Here is a 21,923-nt window from a genome sequence, read left to right on the forward strand (position 1 = left end):
AAATGACAAAATAAATGTATAGTTTCATACAAGCATGAAAAAAATTCAAACTGGCACGTGCAGAAACGAAACTTTTTCTTTTAATGTTTAGAACAGAAAAAGAAGTCAGAGAAGCAGATGGACAAACTGCTACACTTTATCCATGACTAAAATGAACCAAAAACAGAACAAAAGCTGGGCTTCAAGGGCTCATCTCCTAGTGATATGGGTGTTTTGTCTTGTACATCAACCTGTCATCCTCATTTACAACATCATAAAAACATAAACGTCTGAGGACAGCATTTAAAATGTGAACCAGTTAGAACACAAAATCATAAACAATGTCTGACTAAAGTTATGTGTTCTGCCAAGTACAGTTCATTGACATGTCGTCCTAGATGCAAAAGAAAAAAAATTTTAAAAAAGGATTGATAAAGATTGATACAATTCTCTTGTAAATATTAACATATTTGCCAAAAGTAACAAAGACTATGCTTTTCAAAATATAAATACCTTTTTCAGTGTGGGCAAAATATAAATCCTTCATTTAGTTCAATGATTCCCTCCCAGCTATATCACTGACTATGTTATCTATCTTTTTCTGTTCAAGGTATGAAGAGCCCAATCAATAGTTGAAGTCATTTTGACAAAAACCTTTAAATGTTAACCAGCTCAACTTTAAACATTGCATAGATGCCAGCGGTGTGATTGATGAGCTTGTTTTATAAGGCCAAATGGTTCAAGGCTAAATGGCCAGAATTCTTTATATTTAAGTGGCCGTACTGACAGACATACACAGATCATGTGTACAGACTCAAATTTTTAGGGTTTGACATCCCCCCCAGATGACTTTTCAATATCTCTAACAAAAATAAAACCTTTCTATGTTGTTTTTTGATTTTTCAAACATGGCATGTGTAACAAAGTTACCTTATATGTAAACAGGCAGCTGGGATACATAAGATTAGCTGGTGACATTTAGACCACGAGGGTGTTGCCTGTTTTTACTAGTCTGCCAGGTTCAAAGAAACATATCAGACACCGTAAGAAATATCTGGCATGGATTTTCTGCTGACAATGAAAATGATGTTATTTTATCTCTTTACTGAAGCTCAACAGCAATAAAGATAATAGATAAACAATAAAGATAGTAAACATTTTTAAATGTACAATGACAATAAAAGGTTATTCTATTCTAGAAAGTGTTTATAGATGATTTAGAAGCAGATTATGAGAGAATGGTTCAGAATAGAATAGAATAGAAATATCCCTTATTGTCCCTCACTGAGGAAATACACTTTACGGAAGAAAAATAAAATTAAAATAAAATTGAGTAAGTGTTTAAAAAAACCTCTGTATTCATGCACATTCGTTACATTATACAACACATGTTCTGTTTTTCAGTTGCAGTTTTCTGCAGTTTCTGCAATTCATCCTTTTAAGTTACGTTTAGCAAATTATTTGCCATAGGCCGACACACATGTATGTTCACACAGACACACATTACATCAGGTGTGTGCAAGTGTGCAGTCAGGGACATGCGGGGAGGTGGATCTTCTCTTACCAGGATGGAAAAGGAACAGTCACTCCCACAGACGCATTATTACAGAACACTGAGGGGGGTTCGTTCTCTTCACACAGTGGTGACACCTGTAACTGTCCGTACCACTCAAGAGGACCCTCAAAACAAACCCAACTTTACAGAGGTCTCGGACATTTGCTCAAGTAGACAAGGACATGGAGGAGAAGGACTTGCAATCCGTTGAGTATTTTGTGAAGAGGGAGGTTCTGGATGAGTTATGCCTGGATGAAGTGGCTCAAAAAGAGACCTGGTCCACTAAACTGACACTGGGAGATCAGGTGAAAGAGTCCCTGAGGTAATTTTTTTAAAAAGACATGGGAAGTTATCGCAAAGACAAAGGGTTAGGGTTAGAACTTCTCAACATTTAAAAGATATTAATGAAGTGAGCTAAAGAGCTGAGAATGAGTTTGCATGTTTAGATAGAGGTTTGACTTGTCTGGTTGGTTAACTGTTTTGTTATCTCAAAGCAAAGTTCATCATTTTTGAAAATTTTCCCTGGTTAACCTTTAAAACAACTTGTGATACAGCACATCATATCTGACCATAAAAGTGATACTGATGAATCACAAAAGCAATTATTGACAGTTCAATTACATGAATTCATAACTGTTAACGCGTCAACATGGCAGAGGAGGTAGAGACTTACTTTATTACCTTACATATTTCTTTGGGACAAAGAAGGCAAATATTCATGCAGGAGAAAGGCAATTAATTATTTTATTTATTTATTTTTGTTAAATACTTAGTTATTACTCCATGGAAGCTTATCACATTTCTACCCTAAGCCACAGTGACTTAATCTTTTACAGCCCCAGCTGATAAAAGATGTAACAGGTGGTACAGTTCACAAGTTACATTGTCAGTCTTTTTGTATATATCCCTCTTCAGCAGACTAATAGATATAAAAAGGTACATAGATATTCTTTATTTATTTAAGCTTAAAACTACAAACTACAAAGTCGATATCAGCACTTAAATTGTGTCTTTCTGGAATGACTGTTGCAGATGTTCGGTGCCCAGGCTGAAACACATACTTCTAACCTGGGTCCCTGTTCTCAGCTGGTTGCCTCGTTACTCCATCAGAGAAAATGCCTTAGGAGACGTGATTTCTGGCTGCAGTGTCGGCATCATGCATCTGCCGCAGGGTTTGTATGTGGGAATTTGTGCACTTGAGGGAGCTCACTCTTTAGCCACACAAATTCAGTACAAATGTTTGTAATAGAAGCAGCTACCTTAATTTTATCCAAATCTGAAGACAATAATTAGGACACAGGCTGATATCAATTCTCCCACCCCACTCTAATCAGTAAACAGAAAAAGGATGTTTCTATCAATCTTTTAAGCAACCAAAATGTGTCTGAAGGACTTTAAGCTGACATATATGCGTTCTATCTTCTTTAAAAAGGCATGGCATATGCTCTTCTGGCTTCCCTGCGACCAGTGTATGGCCTTTACACCTCCCTCTTCCCAGTGCTGGTCTACTTCATCTTCGGTACATCGAGACACATTTCTATAGGTAAGTGATGTGGAAAATGTCTGTTTTCCTAATTCAAAAAAGCTTTAACATCATTGCTAATCTGTCTTGATGCATTCTCAATCATCCAGGTAAGTAAATCTCCAAAAATTGATTCTGTTCATCTGGACGTAGCGTTTTCAGTGGGAGAAACTGTCATGGATAGTGAGGCAGACTCAGGCGCAGACCACAGTTTGATTTGTGAAACATGGAAGACATCATGGATTTTCATATTGTGAGGGAGCTTCAGCTTCACAGAGACAGGGTTGACTAGGGCAGAGATCTCAAAAGGACCGATGAAATTGGGTGTAAGTTTTTTGAATTCGGTCCTGACGGGAACAAAGCGGGTAGAGAGCCACACCTTCTGACCGGCAGAGTATTCGGGTGCTGGGGTCCAGTGCCGGTCTGCAATGCGTTTGTTGTTCTCCTTTGTGCGTAGTGGCCCGCCAAACCCGTCGACACCTGCGTAGATGAGCCTGGACGGAGGGTACAGAGTGCTCACCTTCCACAGCAGGAAATAGGGAAGGCTGATATCCCAAGGAAGCTTCGAATGGAACACCTACTGTACCTCTGTGCCAAGTTTAATCCAGATTTACTGTAAAATTCCTCAGAAATTAAATGACATTTATATTCAATTCAATACAGCCAATACACTACAATTATGCCAATTTCCTAAATTCATTAAAAATCATCCTGAATAGTTGATGTCCAGCTTTCAACACATCCCTCCTCTGGGACACCTACTGTACCTCTGTGCCAAGTTTCATACAGATTTACTGTAAAATCTGTATGAACTAACCCTAACCTGCAGTCAGCTGAGACTGAAGAAGTCACTCGGATGAGTGTCGAAACGTTTCTCCCACTGAAAACGCTACGTCCAGATGAACAGAATCAACCTTTTGGAGCATTGCTAATCTGATTCTTCCATGTCTCTATGAATATCTGTGTGTCCACATGGCTGTATTTTGTATGCTCAGGTACATTTGCTGTGATCAGCATCATGGTCGGGAGTGTGACAGAAAGGCTGGCACCTGACAGTAACTTTATTGTGAATGGCACTAATGGGACGGAAACTGTGGACATCGATAAACGCGATGCTTACAGAGTACAGGTGGCATGTTCCCTCACAGTCTTGACAGGAATCTTTCAGGTGTGTGTCTATTTTGTGTGTCAGACGTACAGCTTTTAGTGAAGTGATGAGCAAACCTTTCAGGGCATATTTCACCTCCTTTCCTTCACTGACTTTGTCATTTTACATCCTAAGATTCTGTTGGGTGTGGTGAGGTTTGGCTTCGTGGTCACCTACCTCTCTGAGCCCCTCATTCGTGGCTACACCACAGGATCGGCATGCCACGTGTGTGTCTCCCAGCTCAAGTACCTGTTTGGAATCACACCGTCTCGCTTCACTGGCCCCCTCTCCCTCATTTATGTGAGTGTGTTAATCATTATCTATCCAATTCACACTTAAGTACACTAACATTTTAAATTGCTGTCACTATTTATTTACTTTTTGTGCTACTTTGACCTTTACGATTAAACATTTAAAAAATTAATTTTGCAAAGTTAAAAATTTATATCATTAACTTTTCTTTAATGACTGCACTGGACTAATTACAACAGTTTTATGATGCCTGCACCTACATAAATGGATGAGTTATTCCTATTACCTTTGTAAATAAATACAAAGTTTGTGTGTTTGTGTCCTTGAGTGCAACAAAGTGCATGATATAAAATACTATAAGAACATGGCTTTTAGAGTAAAAGTTTTGCTTGGCCAGTAATGCCAGAAAAGAGCTTCATGAAATATACCAGTCCAATTACAGTCACCAGTATGGTTCCAGTAGCTGAAGCTAATCTCACTGGAGCTATGCAGGGAATTACAGGAGCTTACATGCTAGATGTTATTACACACATATCAGATTAGATGAAGTTGTAATTTTACCTGCTGTAATGAGACAATATTGAACTTGGAAACACACTTTGAAGAAGTCAGATCAAGCAGTTTAAGAGAATACACACATGCCTCCAGTAACACTGTGAGAAACCCTGGAGTCATTTTTGACCAGGACATGTACTTCAACCCACATATTAAACAAATATGTAAGACTGCTTTCTTCCATTTGCGCAACATCTCTAAAATTAGAAATATCCTGTCTCAGAGTGACGCTGAAAAACTAGTTCATGCATTTATTACTTCCAGGCTGGACGACTGTAATTCATTATTATCAGGATGTCCAAAAAACTCACTGAAAAGCCTTCAGCTAATCCAAAATGCTGCAGCAAGAGTCCTGACAGGGACTAGAAAGAGAGAGCATATTTCTCCTGTTTTGGCTTCCTGTTAAATCCAGAATTCAAAATCCTGCTCCTCACATACAAGGTCTTAAATAATCAGGCCCCATCTTATCTTAATGACCTTGTAGTACCATATCACCCTATTAGAGCACTTTGCTCTCGCTCTGCAGGCCTACTTGTTGTTCCAAGAGTATTTAAAAGTAGAATGGGAGGCAGAGCCTTCAGTTTTCAGGCCCCTCTTCTGTGGAACCAGCTTCCTGAATCCTCCCTTAGTTATGCTGCAATAGACGTAGGCTGCCGGGGGATTCCCATGATGCATTGAGTTTTTCCTTTCCAGTCACCTTTCTCACTCACTATGTGTTAACAGACCTCTCTGCATTGAATCATATCTGTTATTAACCTCTGTCTCTCTTCCACAGCATGTCTTTATCCTGTCTTCCTTCTCTCACCCCAACCGGTCGCAGCAGATGGCCCCGCCCCTCCCTGAGCCTGGTTCTGCCGGAGGTTTCTTCCTGTTAAAAGGGAGTTTTTCCTTCCCACTGTCGCCAAAGTGCTTGCTCATAGGGGGTCATATGATTGTTGGGTTTTTCTCTGTATCTATGAAGCGCCTTGAGGCGACTTTTGTTGTGATTTGGCGCTATATGAATAAAATTGAATTGAATTAGACAGGCACAAGTTTGCTTTAAATTAACTTGCTTCAGACACAAAGATGGCTGGGTTTAAGTGGAAGCTGCATTTTGATGACATGTATTCCTCACTGCTGGAGATTTCTGCTGACTTTAAGTACTAGCCGAATTTCCAGTCCTCTTGTACTATCATTGTTTGTATTGCCTTACTTGTTTGTTTTTCTTCTTTTCACAGACTGTGTTGGACATTTGCAGCCTGCTGCCGCAGACTCAGGTGCCAGAGCTGGTGGTTAGCCTGGTGGCACTCGCTGTTCTCATTGTGGTCAAAGAAATCAATGACTGCTACCGACAGAAGCTGCCGTTGCCTATTCCAATAGAGCTCGTAGTTGTAAGTCTTCCTTTTAGTTTTTCTTTCATCCTTTCTCTGCCAGTAAAACAGCAGGTGTATTGATTTATGCACCCAGCAGGGAGCGTCTTGACACCAATGATCACACTAGACCCAGGGAACGCTATAGTTGCACACGAAAGGGGCTGTTTGCAAGAAAGAAATATAAAAAGAACTAATGATACTGGAGTGACATTGTTTTTTTTAATCAACAGGTCATAGCAGCAACAATCATTACACATTTCTGTGAACTTCCTAGTAAATACAACATTGACGTGGTTGGAGAAATTCCCAGTGGGTAAGCTCATCTTTGTGTGGAAATAAAGTGCTGGAGTAAACCCAGGGCACAAAATTTCCTCCCTTTTCATTTCTGCCAGAAATCCAGAATTTGTTGATAAGACTGTCACACAATCTGCAAAGAAGTGTGTGTGTAACAGCGTGTCTCCTGAAGGCTCCTGTTATGGAAAAATCCAGGTTTCCCCACGGAAGCCATAAAACAGCGTGGGGTAAACACTAGCCATAATAGGAGATTAATGTCATACATGTATACAACAGCTACTGGCCTTTAAAGAGGGATTCATAAAATTTAATTTGACGTGTTTCTAAATTATTAAACAGATTCATGTGTGTGTCGCTGATAAAACAGCTCACATTTTTCTTCTGCTCCAGGCTCAAGGCCCCTCGTGCTCCAGATACCACTTTCTTCTCAGGCGTTATAGGAGATGCTTTTGCTGTGGCCATTGTGGGCTTTGCCATCAACATTTCTCTGAGCAAAACATTTGGCCTCAAATATGGCTACAAGGTGGACAGCAACCAGGTGAGGAAAGCATACACGCACAGTGGCCTGCACAAACAGTACAAGCAGTCCTCTGACTCTCTCATAACAAGGAGGAGTACAACTTTGGCCTAAAATTAGACTTTACTCTGTAGTCTGCTATTCCTGCCACATTAGTGGAAACAATCACTCATGTTGTCACTGATCAAGCTTTGGCCCAGCTGCATAGGCTTCTGTTCATTTTGCTTCAGGTGCTTAGTTCATTGAAATAAATTTACTTCAGCTAATGCTTTAGAAAAGTAGTGTCAAACATAAGGCCCCGGGGCCAGATTCAGTCTGTCAAAGACTCCAATTTGACCCGCTGGACAGCTTTACCAAATATAATGCAGGGCATAAATTTTAAAATGTAAATGTCTTTTAAATGTATTTTCTTTTTTTTCTTTTTTTACCAACTTCCCTATGGCTATTCATACTACATCAAAGTAATTAATAAACAAATAACCAATTAAATAAAGGAAAAGTTCCTGCAATTTCTGTATCTGCTACACTGGCAGAAAGGGGAGTTTTATTAGTTTGGCCCATTTAGGATCAAACTGTGCTGGATTTGGCCCCAGATGTCAAACGATTTTTGACATCCCTGCATTAGAATAAATAACCAAAGCATTATATTCTTAGATCTTATGCTTAGATTGTAGTCTCAGACAGTGTGAGCTGCAACAAAAATACTTGTCTACATTGTTTCATTAACTCTTATTGTTTTTTCTAAAGCTTCAAAGAGAGAGATTACGCTATTCATGCAGTGCATTTTTATTTATTCACTTAGTTCTAACTAGTAGTGCAATTTTGGGAAATGGCTTTCTCTTATTTCTTCAGCACCCTCCAGAGTTATTTAAAGTGTCACAGGTGTCTGAATTACCCAAATAATAATAACAGACTATAATTGAATCAGTCAGTTACATGATTCAATGTTAAAATAAAAAGATACATTGTGTGAAACAAGAAGAAATTAAATGAGTTACAAGCAGTACAGAAGCATCACTTTCGATTTTTTGCTTGTTCTTTGTAACCTGATTAATAATTCCCCATGCAAACTCATGTCCTGGAACTGAACTGCACTGTTTATAATTTGCTGGTAAATCAGGTTTTGTAATCAGTTCATTAGAGAAATGATTAATGTTTGGTTAAATTAGATGCATGCAAAAAAAAAAGAACCTGGATGTTTTGTTTTTTAAATGTCAAAACAAACATAGAGGTGTATTAAAAACAGTGTTGGGCAAGTTACTTTTAAAAAGTAACGATTTATAGTAACTAGTTGCTTCTTCAAAAAAGTAACTGAGTTAGTAACTGAGTTACAATATTCTAAAAGTAATTAATTACTTGAAAAGTAACTATTGCGTTACTTTAAAAAAATGTTTAACCCTCTGGGGTTCAGGGTATAATTGGCAGGTGTTCTATATTCAATTAAATTTTATTTACACAGCACCAAATCACAACAACAGTCGCATCAAGGTGCTTCATATTGTAAGGTAGACCCTACAATAATACATACACGGAAAGTATGCTCACAGGCCTCCATTGCACTGGAGGCTTGTGAGCATACTTTTTTTTACCATGTTGTGCAAAGTAAAGAGCAGTAGAACAAAGCACATTGTCCTCTAGTATAATGAGGAGGAAGAATCAATGATCAGGAAGATCGAGGGTTAGAAGATAAAGAAAATATTGTCAATATTTAGAGCACATGCTACCCTTTCTCTGAAAAAGCACATCACCCACCTGCAGAAGTGGAAGAAGGCTATGTGAAGAAAAGTGATGAAGAATCTGAACTATGTTCAAGTAGGTTCTCAGGCATCCAGGACATGGTAGTCTGAGGAGCTTGGAAAGAAAGTGACTGGGCTTCTTGAAGTTTCTTGAATTTTCAGAATGTGAAACTGAAATAGAAGATGTGTCAGAGGACTACACATCATCCATTTCAATTATGATGAAGACAAAGAATCAAGCAAGAAAGAGGAGTCAGCTGAGACAGAGGAATATTTGCAGTAATGTGAGGAAACAGAGGTGAAGGGAGCCACCAGGCTGAAGAAGGAGTCCTATCGGGCTTGGTTAGCCTGTGGGACTCCGGAGGCACCCGACAGGTATCGACAGGCCAAGCGGACTGCGGCTCGGGCAGTGGCTGAAGCAAAAACTCGGGTGTGGGAGGAGTTCGGAGAGGCCATGGAAAAAGACTTTCGGACTGCCTCGAAGAGATTCTGGCAAACCGTCAGGCGTCTCAGGAGGGGAAAGCGGTGCTCTACCTGCACTGTGTATAGTGCTGGTGGAGCGCTGCTGACGTCGACTGAGAAAATTGTCAGGCGGTGGAAGGAATACTTCGAGGACCTCCTTAATCCCACTGACACGTCTTCCGAGGAGGAAGCAGAGTCTGGGGATGAGGGGAATGACCCGCCAATTTCCGGGGGCGAGGTCACTGAGGCAGTTAAACAACTCCTTGGTGGCAGAGCCCCTGGTGTTGATGAGGTCCGCCCCGAGTTCCTGAAGGCTCTGGACGTTGTAGGGCTGTCCTGGTTGACACGTCTCTGCAATGTTGCGTGGAGATCAGGGGCAGTACCTGTGGACTGGCAGACCGGGGTGGTGGTCCCCATCTTTAAGAAGGGGGACCGGAGGGTGTGTTCCAACTACAGGGGGATCACACTCCTCAGCCTCCCTGGGAAAGTCTATGCCAGGGTGCTGGAAAGGAGAGTTCGTCCGCTAGTCGAACCTCGGATACAGGAGGAACAATGCGGTTTTCGTCCTGGTCGCGGAACACTGGACCAGCTCTTTATCCTCTCCAGGATACTTGAGGGTGCATGGGAGTTTGCCCAACCAGTATACATGTGTTTTGTGGACTTGGAGAAGGCATTCGACCGTGTCCCTCGGGGTGTCCTGTGGGAGGTGTTGCGGGAGTATGGGGTGTCTGGCCCATTGCTACGGGCCATTCGATTCCTATACAACCGTTGCAAGAGCTTGGTTCGCATTGCCGGCAATAAGTCGGACTCATCCCGGTGGGTGATGGGCTCCACCAGGGCTGCCCTTTGTCTCCGGTTCTGTTCATAATTTTTATGGACAGGATTTCTAGGCGCAGCCAAGTGGCGGAGGGCTTTCGCTTTGGTGGCCTCAGAATCTCATCTCTGATTTTTGCAGATGATGTGGTTCTGTTGGCTTCATCGGGTGAGGGCCTCCAGCTCGCACTGGAACAGTTCGCAGCCGAGTGTGAAGCAGCGGGAATGAGGATCAGCACCTCCAAATCTGAGGCCATGGTTCTCAGCCGAAAAAGAGTGGTCGGGGATGAGTTCCTGCCCCAAGTGGAGGAGTTCAAGTATCTCGGGGTCTTGTTCGTGAGTTTGGGAGAAGGGAGCCGGAGATCGACAGATGGATTGGTGCGGCAGCTGCAGTGATGCGGATGCTGCACTGGTCCGTCGTGGTGAAGAGGGAGCTGAGTGTAAAAGCGAAGCTCTCAATTTACCGGTCGATCTACGTCCCTACCCTCACCTATGGCCACGAGCTGTGGTTAGTGACCGAAAGAACGAGATCGCGGATACAAGCGGCGGAAATGAGCTTCCTCCAAAGGGTGGCTGGCCTCTCCCTTAGAGATAGGGTGAGAAGTTCGGCCATCCGGGAGGGGCTCAGAGTAGAGCCGCTGCTGCTCCACATCGAAAGGAGCCAGCTGAGGTGGTTCAGGGCATCTGACAAGGATGCCCCCTGGGCGCCTCCTGGGTGAGGTGTTCCAGGCATGTCCCACCGGGAGGAGGCCCCGGGGCAGACCCAGGACACGCTGGAGAGATTATATCTCTCGGCTGGCCTGGGAACGCCTTGGTGATCCCCCGGATAAGCTGGAGGAGGTGGCTGGGGAGAGGGAGGTCTGGGCCTCTTTGCTTAGGCTGCTGCCCCCGCGACCCGGCCTCGGATAAAGCGGATGAAGATGGATGGATGGATGGATGGATGGATAGATGGATAGATGGATGTGAGGAAACATTGATCTGGTCTTCTATCCTTCCCAGTGACAGACGATACATGACTCTCTCATGTGCCACAGAGAAAGACAATCTACCACAGTCCAAGCACATATGCCAGGTCCCATACTCCTTCAGTCGCTTTTCTACTCGAGCACTGAAAGCATTATACACAGTGTATTATGCTTTAACTTTCTCACTAAAGTTCAACATACAGGACTCTGTAGTTAGTCAGATAGTCAAAATAATCTGAACATTTAAATATTTTATTGTCTTGTTTTATTTTCGCTCAAAAACAGAGTGTACTTTATGTAAACAAGGCCTGGTGGCCCTAAAATGTATAATGTAGGGTAAATTTTGGGTTAATGTGTTGGTCTTAAGTAAAACTCAGGTGTAACACTGAATTGATTGACAATTTATACTTTATACTTTAAAAAACAGTCAAATGAAATGGGGACATTTTTGACCCCTGAGGACCACAGGTGTATGGAAATCGGGAGGATATTATGAGGGTTAATGAATCATATTTCATAACTTTAAATGCAAGTACAAATTGTCAATTTTAAAATCATATGCACAAGTTATTTGCATCCATTTACCTTTTACCCTTGTTTTAAATAACCATTTCAAACTATTTACAGAACAATCAGCTGTTCTTCAATAAGATGCCACACAAATTATTTGTGCCTCTCCAAAAACATCATTTCTGTCCACTATAAAGGAAACATCACAGCCTGATACCTGCAGGTCTGACAGCAGCAGGTGTATCACTCCTGTTTCTACCTGGAGACAGCAGTCGCCTCATTGTTCTGACACACAACACAAAACTATCCACAACACTACACACTAACTACACAAGACAACACATTAACTACACACTCCAAACACGCTAAACGTCACAAATCTCTCACGTCTCAAAACTCACTCTCTCTCTCTCTTTTTCTGCTGTCTTTCTCTCTCTCTCTCCTAAAACTTCCCCTTTTTTATTTTATTTTTTTTTTGGGGGGGGGGGTCATAGGCAGAGAGTGCTCTGCGCTGTCCTTAGACAGTAAACGTGACGAAACTATTGAGGAAAAAACAGGCGTATATATTGTTAATCATGACTCTGGTTTTACGTGGCCTATCAACACAATTTATAAACTGGTATATGTCACCTTGTTGCTTTGTCTTTAAGTGGTCATGTAAGGCTTACCACAACTACTTTTTTCTTCCTCAGTCAAACAGCAGCACTCATGCGATTGTTTTGCCCCCTGAGCTCCAGGTCTCGTGCTAGACCAGGGGTCGGCAACCTGCGGCTCCGGAGCCGCATGCGGCTCTTTAGTCCTTATAGTGCGGCTCCGCGTGGTTTGGGAAAATAAATTTTATTTAGCTGAAGTGTATTTTATTTATGTTAGTTCTTTTTTAACTTGTAGTTCTAAATTGGAAGATTATTGTGATATTGAAATATAAAAATAAAATTATATTCTATTATTTTTTCATCGCTCAAAATAAGCGTCACACTGGCGGAAGCCGGTATACCCACCGAAACGTCGTGCATTTATCGAGATTTTTAACCCCAGGTAGCCCAAATATGGCTCTTCGGATCCACATTATGTCAGCAGCTATTCTCCACCGTGAACTATGTTAAAAACAAACATCGCTCACGCCTCACAGATGACAGCTTACAGTCCTGCGTAAAGATGACAGTGACTTCGTACAGCCCCGACCTGCAGACACTGTGCGCAGAGGTTCAGGAGCAGAAGTCCCATTGTAAACATATCACGGCAGACCCGACGATGTTTGTATGAACAGGCTTTTCAGCATCTCTTTATTGACCACTTTTCACACACGGTTGCTGTACGCATACAGCCGACTGCAGCTTTGCAGCTCACAGCCCAACACACACCAACACAACAGCAGAGAGAGCGCAGACGTAAAGGCGGCGAGTCGTGACTGCGGGTGCTCAGGTGCGTCTTCCTCCCCTGCAACGGCGCTGCAGACCACGCCCTGCCACACACATTAAGCAGGTAAAATACATATTTAGGCAGAATTTTGCAAATATCTATTTTTCATCTTTTAGCAGCATAGAGCTTTTTTTCCAATTATTTTTTAAAAGTCAGTTCAAGGCTCCAAAATCCCAAAGGCGATATAAGGGTGGCGGCTCACAACAGTTTTTGTTTGCTGGATCATTTTAGTTCAGCTGGGTGTCTTTCCTTTTGTTATATTTCTTTAAGAGTTCAAAATGTGTTAATTACATAAATAAAATGTAATTTTCTCTGTAGCACTTCATGGATTTCATAAGGAACACACCTTAGTTGTTCACACAAAGCATAAATGTAAAAAACAATATATACAGTATTATCTTCATTTTAGATGTCAAAAAGTGTTTTCTTTTGCGTGGAACCCGGGTCCAAATGGCTCTTTGGGTGTTAAGTGAGCCCTGTTGCAGAGCGCGCAGCTGCTTAAAGCTGTAGCGTCCACATTACTTACGTAGTCAGCTACTTCCATGCAACTGATATAAGATGCGGTAAGCTGAACACAGCTTCAACCGTCTGTTTGTTGAAAAATAGTAACGGACTATTTTTCTTGTTAGTAACTGTAACAGCGTTGTAACGATAGGAATAGTAATTAGTTAGATTACTCGTTACTGAAAAAAGTAACGCCGTTACTTGTAACGCCGTTATTCCCATCACTGATTAAAAATCATTCTGTTGTTTGCACACTTTGACACACGTGCAGAGCTATTTAACTGGGATCAGAGGCAATGTGTGAACAGTCAAATGCTCTAAGGGCGAGACTGCTAAAAAATTAACGCCCAACACGCTTTTTTGCAATCAGGAATCTTAACTACTGCGACCACGTCTCTCAGCGTGGCAGTGACGTGCTGGCCTGGTCAAAAAAATTAATAAGGAGTGCACTGATGTCATTGACCCAAAAGTTGTGCTGACCTGAAGTCACATCAATACCATTAACCAAAGTGTTGCGTCTTGTCTGCCTTTTGTCTTTCCAGGAGCTCGTCGCGTTGGGTCTCAGTAACACTATTGGTGGATTTTTTCATTGTTACTCTGTAACTTCCTCGTTGTCACGGAGTCTTGTCCAGGAGAGCACAGGGGGCAAGACACAAGTAAAAACAACTACTTCTGTGATCGAACAGCACAAACTGCAACTGTGCAAACAATTCAGGCACTAAAATAAGAAAAAAGGATGAGGAAGAACAGTTTTTTTATAAATTAATCTTCAAATATACAGGAAAAAAAATCAGTATTTGATGTGACAAACATAAGATTTTAAACACATCCATTTAAACTGTTAACACACACAGACGTATGGCAGGTAAGTCATTAGAGACCCTCGGGTCATGGATTGAGGGTCATCTGCCTTCATGATGATCTTACATTGAAGGGTAAGAAGGAAAACTTCTGGACTGGCTGAATCATTTGCACAGACATTTACAACAAATTACACCTGATTTTTATGGTCATCTTGAGACCATTTATTGTGTGTGTGTGTGTGTGTGTGTGTGTGTGTGTGTGTGTGTGTGTGTGTTTGGAAGGTTGCGGGGGTGATTTCCTCCATCATTGTGCTGATCACAGTTTTGAAAATAGGTCCTCTCTTTGAAGATCTCCCCAAGGTAACACTCTCCTTCCTGAGCCATTTCTTGCTAATGATCGCCATCCCTCCTGGCAGTTTCTGAGCCGGTGAGGTTATGGGTATGCGTGATTTCATTAGTGTCTGTGTTTGCTCCTCAGGCCGTCTTATCCACAATCGTGTTTGTGAACTTGAAAGGAATGTTTAAGCAGTTTATGGATGTCTCTTTGCTGTGGAAGACCAACAAGGTTGACTTGGTAAGACTTAATCCTCTTTAGCAGGCACTCTGCTCAGCTGAATACTGTGTGACCTTTGTGGCACCGTGGACCTTGTTAACGTTTCGTGTTCATACCGCCCTCTAGCTGGTGTGGCTTGTAACATTCATAAGCACCATCGTGCTCAACTTGGACCTGGGCCTGGCTGTCTCCGTTGCGTTTTCCATGCTTACTTTCATCTTCAGAACACAACTGTAACTACACAACTCTAATTATTAATTAGTAATGTCTATGCAATCACGATGAGGTACTTAAATGAGATGCAGGGAAATTGTTGGTGTAATTTTGACATTTTTAATGCCTTTCAGACCACGTTACTCAATCTTGGGCAACTTACCAGGCACTGAACTTTATCTGGACACAGACACCTACAAGGAGGTAAATTAAATATAAAATAAAGTTTAAGCTGTCCCAAATTCTAATAACAACAATAAATATATTACTTGAGGAAATTAACCATGCATATAGTGGTAGATTTTTAAAAATCTGAGTTTTAGAATTCTCCACTTCTCCACTAGTTAAACTAATATCAACTTTAAGGAAGCGACTGAAAGGCTACTAGTTGAAATGAAAGACACCACTAGACTGACGCATGAACGTGTGAAACAGAGTGCTCAACAAGTTTGTTGGACCACCACTCAGTGTTTATGCCTTAAAGTAATAGTGGGGCTAGAATCTGTCGTTACGTTTCTGTAATCCAAGCTGTTCAATCAAAAACATATTTTTAATGCTTAAATATAATTATTGTTGTTATCCATGATTTTTCTTTTTTTTCTTTTTTTTTTGGCCTGTCCCGTTTGGCTCTTTTGCATCAGAATTGTTGTCTAAAGGCAAAGAAAGATGGCCAACGGATTTACTTTACCAAATTGACCATCCCAGCCTTGCCATAATGGTCCATTTGATTCACCTTTTATTGTTTATTTTATTTTCACTTACTGAATACGGGACAGACTTGACTGGGGGAAAGAAGGGGAGAAAGAAAGAGGGAAAGAGAAACAGCTGAGAAGAGGGACGGGGGAGAAGGGCAAAAACCAAAAACCAACAGAATGAGCAGAAAAAAAAAGAAGAAAAAAAGAAAAAAAATGCATATATCAATCACCTGGGTCACCTGCTGAGAAAGAAAAAAGAAAACAAGCAGAAGAGAACAAGAGTAATAGAATAAACAACATCACAATGATATATGGGAATATGACAGTAAATACTAAATGTTAAACATTATTGTGCAGCACATAAGATCAACAGAACACAGTGTGCTTTGAGGTAGGAGCCAAAAAGGGTGTAGTTTGTGGGTGTGATCACCCGTGTGTACACCTGTGAGCATGGACGCGCTTGTTTTTAAAAGGTTCCTTCATGTAATGATCTGCTAGAGAGTGTGGGGGGGCCACAGCCCCGTCCTCCAGGGCATGAAGCAGGTATGGAGGAGATCAAAACTCCAGACATCCAGAGGCCCCCAGAACACAAGAGACCAAGGAAGACCAACAGAGGGGCAGCCGCGCCACTGTCCCAGAAAGAGCTGAGGAGAGTCCCAGATGAGGGCTCACTCAGCAGCCGCGGAGCAGAAGCCAGGGGGAGTTGCAGTGACGCGCCCGTGAGCTCCGCCGGCAGCCAGCTGTGCCTGAGTGACCGAGCCCCAGGCCGAGAGGCCGGGGGCACCCCACCTCCGAAGTGGCCCGAGCAAGCCCCAGGCTCCAGGCCCCGATAAGCGGCCGCCAAGGAGTGAGCCGGTGTGTACCTGGACGCCCATCCCCGGACACAGAGAACCACCAACGCACCGATGTCTGAGGGAGTCCGCCACTGGCAGGGGAAGTGGTGGTGGGGGGAGATAGGCCTCCAAACCTTGGAGGGCCTGAGATGTCCCCAGAGAGGTGGCGCCTGACACCCAACCTGACATATAGACACAGACATACAGGCACACACAGACACAAACATCCATTCCCACCCTCATGCTCTCATATGCACTTACTCCACACTCAACCAACGTGGAGACAGACATAAAGAGACGTTGTACACACGATCACACTCCCCAAGCGTACTCTAAGCCCCGGGTCTAGGTACCCTTGCCCCTGGAGGGGGGGAACTGCACCCAGACCCAGGTGGTGTTACCCTTTTCCCTGCGGTGGGGGGAGGCAGACCGCCCCGACTCCGCAGCAGCAGGGAGGCTCCACACTCCAGACCGCAGTCGGACGGCCAACTCCTCCTCCTAGCCCCCCCGCTCCAGCAGGTCGCAGAGAATGGGGGTGAGAGAAGACTCCAAACCTCCCTCCACCCGCTCATTGTAGTGTTGATGCATGTGTGTTCTAAGGTGCATTTAAAACCCAGGAGGGCATGGAGCTACCTGCCAGAGAGCAGCACGTAAGCGCATGGTCCCTCCTGCTGGCCCTCAATGTCTACGTGTATTTAACATTGAGAGGTGGGCAACGACGCCAGGGGTGGGGTGTACACCCTGATGGTACTTTGGATTCCGTGTATCGTGCCCACCCCCAAGATCCTATATGTATGTGTAATGAGAGTGTGAGTAATGTGAATGTCTAAGTTGTGGGATAAAATTGAGGCAGGGGCAGCCAGAAGGGGACGGGGTGGCCTCCTCTGCACCCTGGTGACATACCCCTACTCCAAGGTCCTGCATGTGTGGGTGGTTGTGGTGGAGCGGGAAGAGGGAGGCAGCTGGAGATGGGGAGGGAAGGAAGGGAGGGGCAAGTGACCCCTCCCTGGGGCCAGCTCCCCCGCTGACCCCAGTAGGCACTCCCATACTCCGCGACCCACCAGGGAAAGGGGGCCCATGCCCATCCAGACCGGGGCCCAGCGCAGCAGCGCCCCCCGGCCCCACAGAGCCCAGGACAGTCCACCCAACCCCACCACAGAGAAAACTGCACCCACCCCACCATCCACTCTTCTTCCAGACTACATAAGACAATAAACACCCAGGCTGAGATCTTCCTCCACCTCTCCTGTATCTCCCCCTCCTGTAGAGAGAGCCCCTGAGGAGAGGAAAGCTCCTGCAAGATGTGACAATCTTCCCCACCAGTTGAAGAGCCCCCCAGGTGGCTCGATGCACCGGCGGCACCCTGCTCCAGGGCTGGGCCCCCATGCACCCACCCGCCCACAACCCCGGCAACACACCAACCAGGACCCAAGCCCCCGAGGCCCGGCCCGGGCCCCAGCCCAGAGACGGAGCGCCCCCAGAACCTCACGCCCATCCCGGACCCACCCAGGGGCAACCAGGCTACCAGGTCAGTAACCCACGTCCGTCAGCACAGACCCTCCCCTAGTCCCGCTGCACGCAGCCGCGAGGAAACAGTCGCCTGAGAGCCAACAGAGCCCCTAACCGGACATGACCGCTACCCCGGGTTGAGCCCCCCAAGGAAAATGCCTCCGGGGAACCCCCCGACGCCCTAAGCCTGTCCCTACCCCCACACCAATCACAACAGTGAAGGCGGGACCAAACTATCCATGATTTTTCAAATTGACTGTTTAACCAAAAAAGCAGCAAAAATAGTCCAGCGCATTATTTTTTTATTAGCATGCCAAATTGCAGCTACTTAGTTGCATCCTTTGACATGTTAGTTTTGAATGTTGTGCTTGGTTAACTTTTAGTGTCAAACAAGCTTTTGGCAAATTTTAAAATATTTTAATTTTCTTGTTTTTATGACAGGTGGTCAAACATGTTTGTTAAGCACTTCTGTATTAAAGGGTTTCCTAGACAAAAAAACAAGAGTAAACCTTGGCATGTTTGTTTAAACATTCAGATTTTTTTCCTAAATGTCTTCCTCCTGGAGCTGTAATCACAGCTTCACAGAATTGCAGACTTTTAGTTTTAACTAAATTAGGTTGTTCCCTTTCCATTTACACCGATTGCAGTAAGGTGGCAAGCGTGCAACTACACAGCAAAATCTCCAGTGTTAAATTAACACTGGAGAGTGTCTATATGGGTCCACACCTCTGAGTGTTAAATACAACACTGTTGAGTGTTAAATTAACACTTTTCACAGTGTTATATGTTTAAAAGTAACCTAGTCAGTTTTGAAGATTAACAATGGCTAACACTGAGCAGTGCTGATTTTCTAACACTGGAATATTTCTAACATTTTGAGTTATTTTCCAGTGTTAGAAAATCAGCACTGCTCAGTGTTAGCCATTGTTAATCTTCAAAACTGACTAGGTTACTTTTAAACATATAACACTGTGAAAAGTGTTAATTTAACACTCAACAGTGTTGTATTTAACACTCAGAGGTGTGGACCCATATAGACACTCTCCAGTGTTAATTTAACACTGGAGATTTTGCTGTGTACCTTCTCTAGATGCTAATTTGTTTTGATTTACCCTGGTAGTGGGGCACTGTGAGTAAGGCTACATCTACTTACAATCATTAAGTGGTAGAGGAGCTCCGTTTAGTCAAACAACATCTGAGGAAAGCAGAAACTGCAAATGAAATAAGAGCAGGGTGTGAGTTTCTTAAACCTTCTAATGTGTGATTTCATGCAGGCAAAAGAGATTCCTGGAATTAAAATCTTCCGTTCATCTGCAACTATCTACTACACAAATGCCGAGATGTTCTTGGAGGTCCTGCAGGAGAAGGTATGTGGTTGCGTGTTCAATAATCTGTGCTCTGTGTGCGTATGTGTGAAATCTGCCTCTGCTTTCTACAGCACCCTCAATTGCTTTCACTATCTCTCTCACTCTTCTCACTTTCTCTCCTCTTTCTGTTTTAATGTGATGCTTGGCTCTTGTTGCAGACTGGAATCGAGATTGGGAAGCTGCTATCAGCAAAGAAGAAACGAGATGCAAAGCAGAAGCGTAGACAAGAGAAAGAGAAAAAGAAAACCAAGAAGGAGGCAAAAAAACAAGTATGAGATCTGAAATTAAGGTTTTGCTAATTCTTCCAAAATATATCAGTAAGTCAGAATCTTTAGTCACTAAGTTGCACATTCTCTTTAAAGGAGTCCCAGATGAACATAGAAACTGTCTCTGAAAGAACAAAAGGAGAGAGAAACGGGAATAGTGTGGACTTTAGCATGACAGAAACAGCTACAGATGGCCTTCATAAAGGCCAAATGAACTTGGCTTATGAACCTGACATAACCATGTCAGATTCAGACTCAGCCACAGGTTCTGACCACATCACAGAGTTTTCTCGGCACGGCGATGAAGAGAAAAAACGGGCCTGCAAATCGGGCACGCACAGCATCATCTTGGACATTTCCACAACCAGCTTTGTGGACACAGTCACTGTGAAGACACTGAAAAATGTATGTGTGTGCCTGCTGAAATGTTATCATTTTTCTAACGGATGACAAAGAGAGAACTAACGTGAGATTTGTCCTTTTCTCCCAGATTTTCAGGGACTTTGGAGAAGTTGATTTGGACATCTACTTAGCAGGCTGCCAAGGTAAAGGACACATCGGACAAAAACAGAGACAGAGGGTTCTCCTTAATGCTGAATTAAGGCACTGAAGCTTAACATAATGAATGCGACAAGGTCATAGCCTCGGTGGAGCCCTGCTACGCCCTGTCAGATGACAATGACACATGAATATTTATTTAGATGACTACAATATGCTCTCTCATTGTCATGCATATTTCTCTCCATTTATGTGTGGTAAAACAGCTTGTGTCGTGGAACAGCTGGAAGCAGCGGATTTCTTCTCAGCCTCCATCCCAAAGAGCCGGCTGTTTATCACCGTCCACGATGCAGTGCTTTATATTCGCAAGAAACAGTGGAAGGCTTATTTTGTGCTTGTGGGTCACCATCAATACTTATCACACTTTTGACTTCTCTGTTTATTTATCACTTGCCATTGAAGAAATACATTCTTTGAGATATTTTCACACATTGAGCTCTGGATCTTCCAATTTCTTTCAGGATGTGTCCCGCAACACCCAGATGTGACCAGCAGGGGTCAGATTCACTCAAATTTAGCCCTCTTCCTCCTCCTCTTTTCAGGCTGCTTTCTGTTTCATCACTCACCATCGTCTCCTCCCCTTTCAGTAAAGGGAGAATGAACCACCTTGACATGGCGCCCGGTTGCTATGGAAACATAGGGAGCGGTTGCTGTGGCAACAGGCTTTTTATGATATCCTCTAATGAGATATACAGCAAGACGTCACTGCAGCTCTCTCACACTGTGTTGCATGCAAGGGACAGGGAAGGGGCGGGGCTTTAGTGGGAGAATGTAACAGTGGACTAATAGGAGTCTGTATTTATAGCCAGTGTGAGAGAGCAGAGTGTTAGAAAGAAAGGTTGACCCCAGAGGGACACTCATATGTGAGAGGCGTGCATCTACCAGGTGATATTTTTTTAAAGACAACAAAAGCCAAAAGTCTCCAACGCATAATCAATAAAATCTGAACAGTGTTACTGTTTAGCTGTGCCCGCCCCCCCCCACAAAGCCTTAATTCTTACAGTACCCCTTCCCAAAGCCCGCAGTAATGAGCTGAATGGCATGCATTGTGTAATAGCTGTTACATTTTAGAGTAACAAAATGCGTGTCTATTTACAGTCATTATTTACATGTGTGGTTGCTCTGACATCTTGAGCTCCCTTCTATTTTTGGGCTGCGTGTCATCTGCTATTGCTCCTATCAGAAGCTAAACAGTGCGCCTGTTTAGAAGCTAAATGAGAATATGATTTGCTGTCTGTGTGCTGATAACTGCCTGCTTTTTTCCCTCATCTTTTACTTTTTAGCTTTCAAAAATGTAGGAACTGTATTTGATAGTGCACAAATGTTTAGACAGCGTACAATGTGTATTTATGTGTAAACTGTATAATAGACATGTTTATGACTCTTAATTAATGAGATGCTAACAAAATAAATGATGAGCCTGCAGGAACACTGATAAAGGTCTAAGCTATTTTTTTAACTACCTGGATGTTAACTAACGGTGGTCCCTGAGGACCACAGGTGTATGGAAATCGGGAGGACATTATGAGGGTTAATGAAATGAG

General features: G+C 43.2%; 1 protein-coding gene across 1 annotated transcript; it reads left to right on the plus strand.

The window, feature by feature from the left end:
- Nucleotides 1–1,716: 1,716 nt before the first annotated feature.
- Nucleotides 1,717–21,107, plus strand: LOC146549939 (solute carrier family 26 member 6-like). Its single transcript, XM_085260135.1, has 19 exons — nt 1,717–1,856; nt 2,567–2,706; nt 2,967–3,077; nt 4,052–4,224; nt 4,339–4,503; nt 6,228–6,380; nt 6,593–6,675; nt 7,047–7,194; nt 14,125–14,238; nt 14,668–14,745; nt 14,864–14,959; nt 15,065–15,171; nt 15,286–15,355; nt 19,463–19,555; nt 19,714–19,824; nt 19,918–20,226; nt 20,312–20,366; nt 20,586–20,716; nt 20,841–21,107. Exons 1-19 carry the CDS (start codon nt 1,717–1,719, stop codon nt 20,865–20,867), a joined length of 2,304 nt encoding a protein of 767 aa, XP_085116261.1. The 3' UTR covers nt 20,868–21,107.
- The last annotated feature ends 816 nt before the right edge of the window (nt 21,108–21,923 follow it).

This window comes from Mchenga conophoros, linkage group LG20 (genome assembly GCF_057382185.1).
Source record: "Mchenga conophoros isolate Kocher_MC1m ecotype Shallow Benthic linkage group LG20, M_conophoros_male_GT1.1, whole genome shotgun sequence".
NCBI lineage: Eukaryota > Metazoa > Chordata > Actinopteri > Cichliformes > Cichlidae > Mchenga > Mchenga conophoros.

Bases quoted from the DNA above. Each gene is read 5' to 3' on its own strand.
- LOC146549939 (XM_085260135.1), top strand. From the start codon at position 1,717: ATGGAGGAGAAGGACTTGCAATCCGTTGAGTATTTTGTGAAGAGGGAG. The intron at 1,857-2,566 runs GTAATTTTTTTA...TGACTGTTGCAG, and splicing joins CAGGTGAAAGAGTCCCTGAG to ATGTTCGGTGCCCAGGCTGA. The intron at 14,746-14,863 runs GTAACACTCTCC...TTTGCTCCTCAG, and splicing joins TCTTTGAAGATCTCCCCAAG to GCCGTCTTATCCACAATCGT.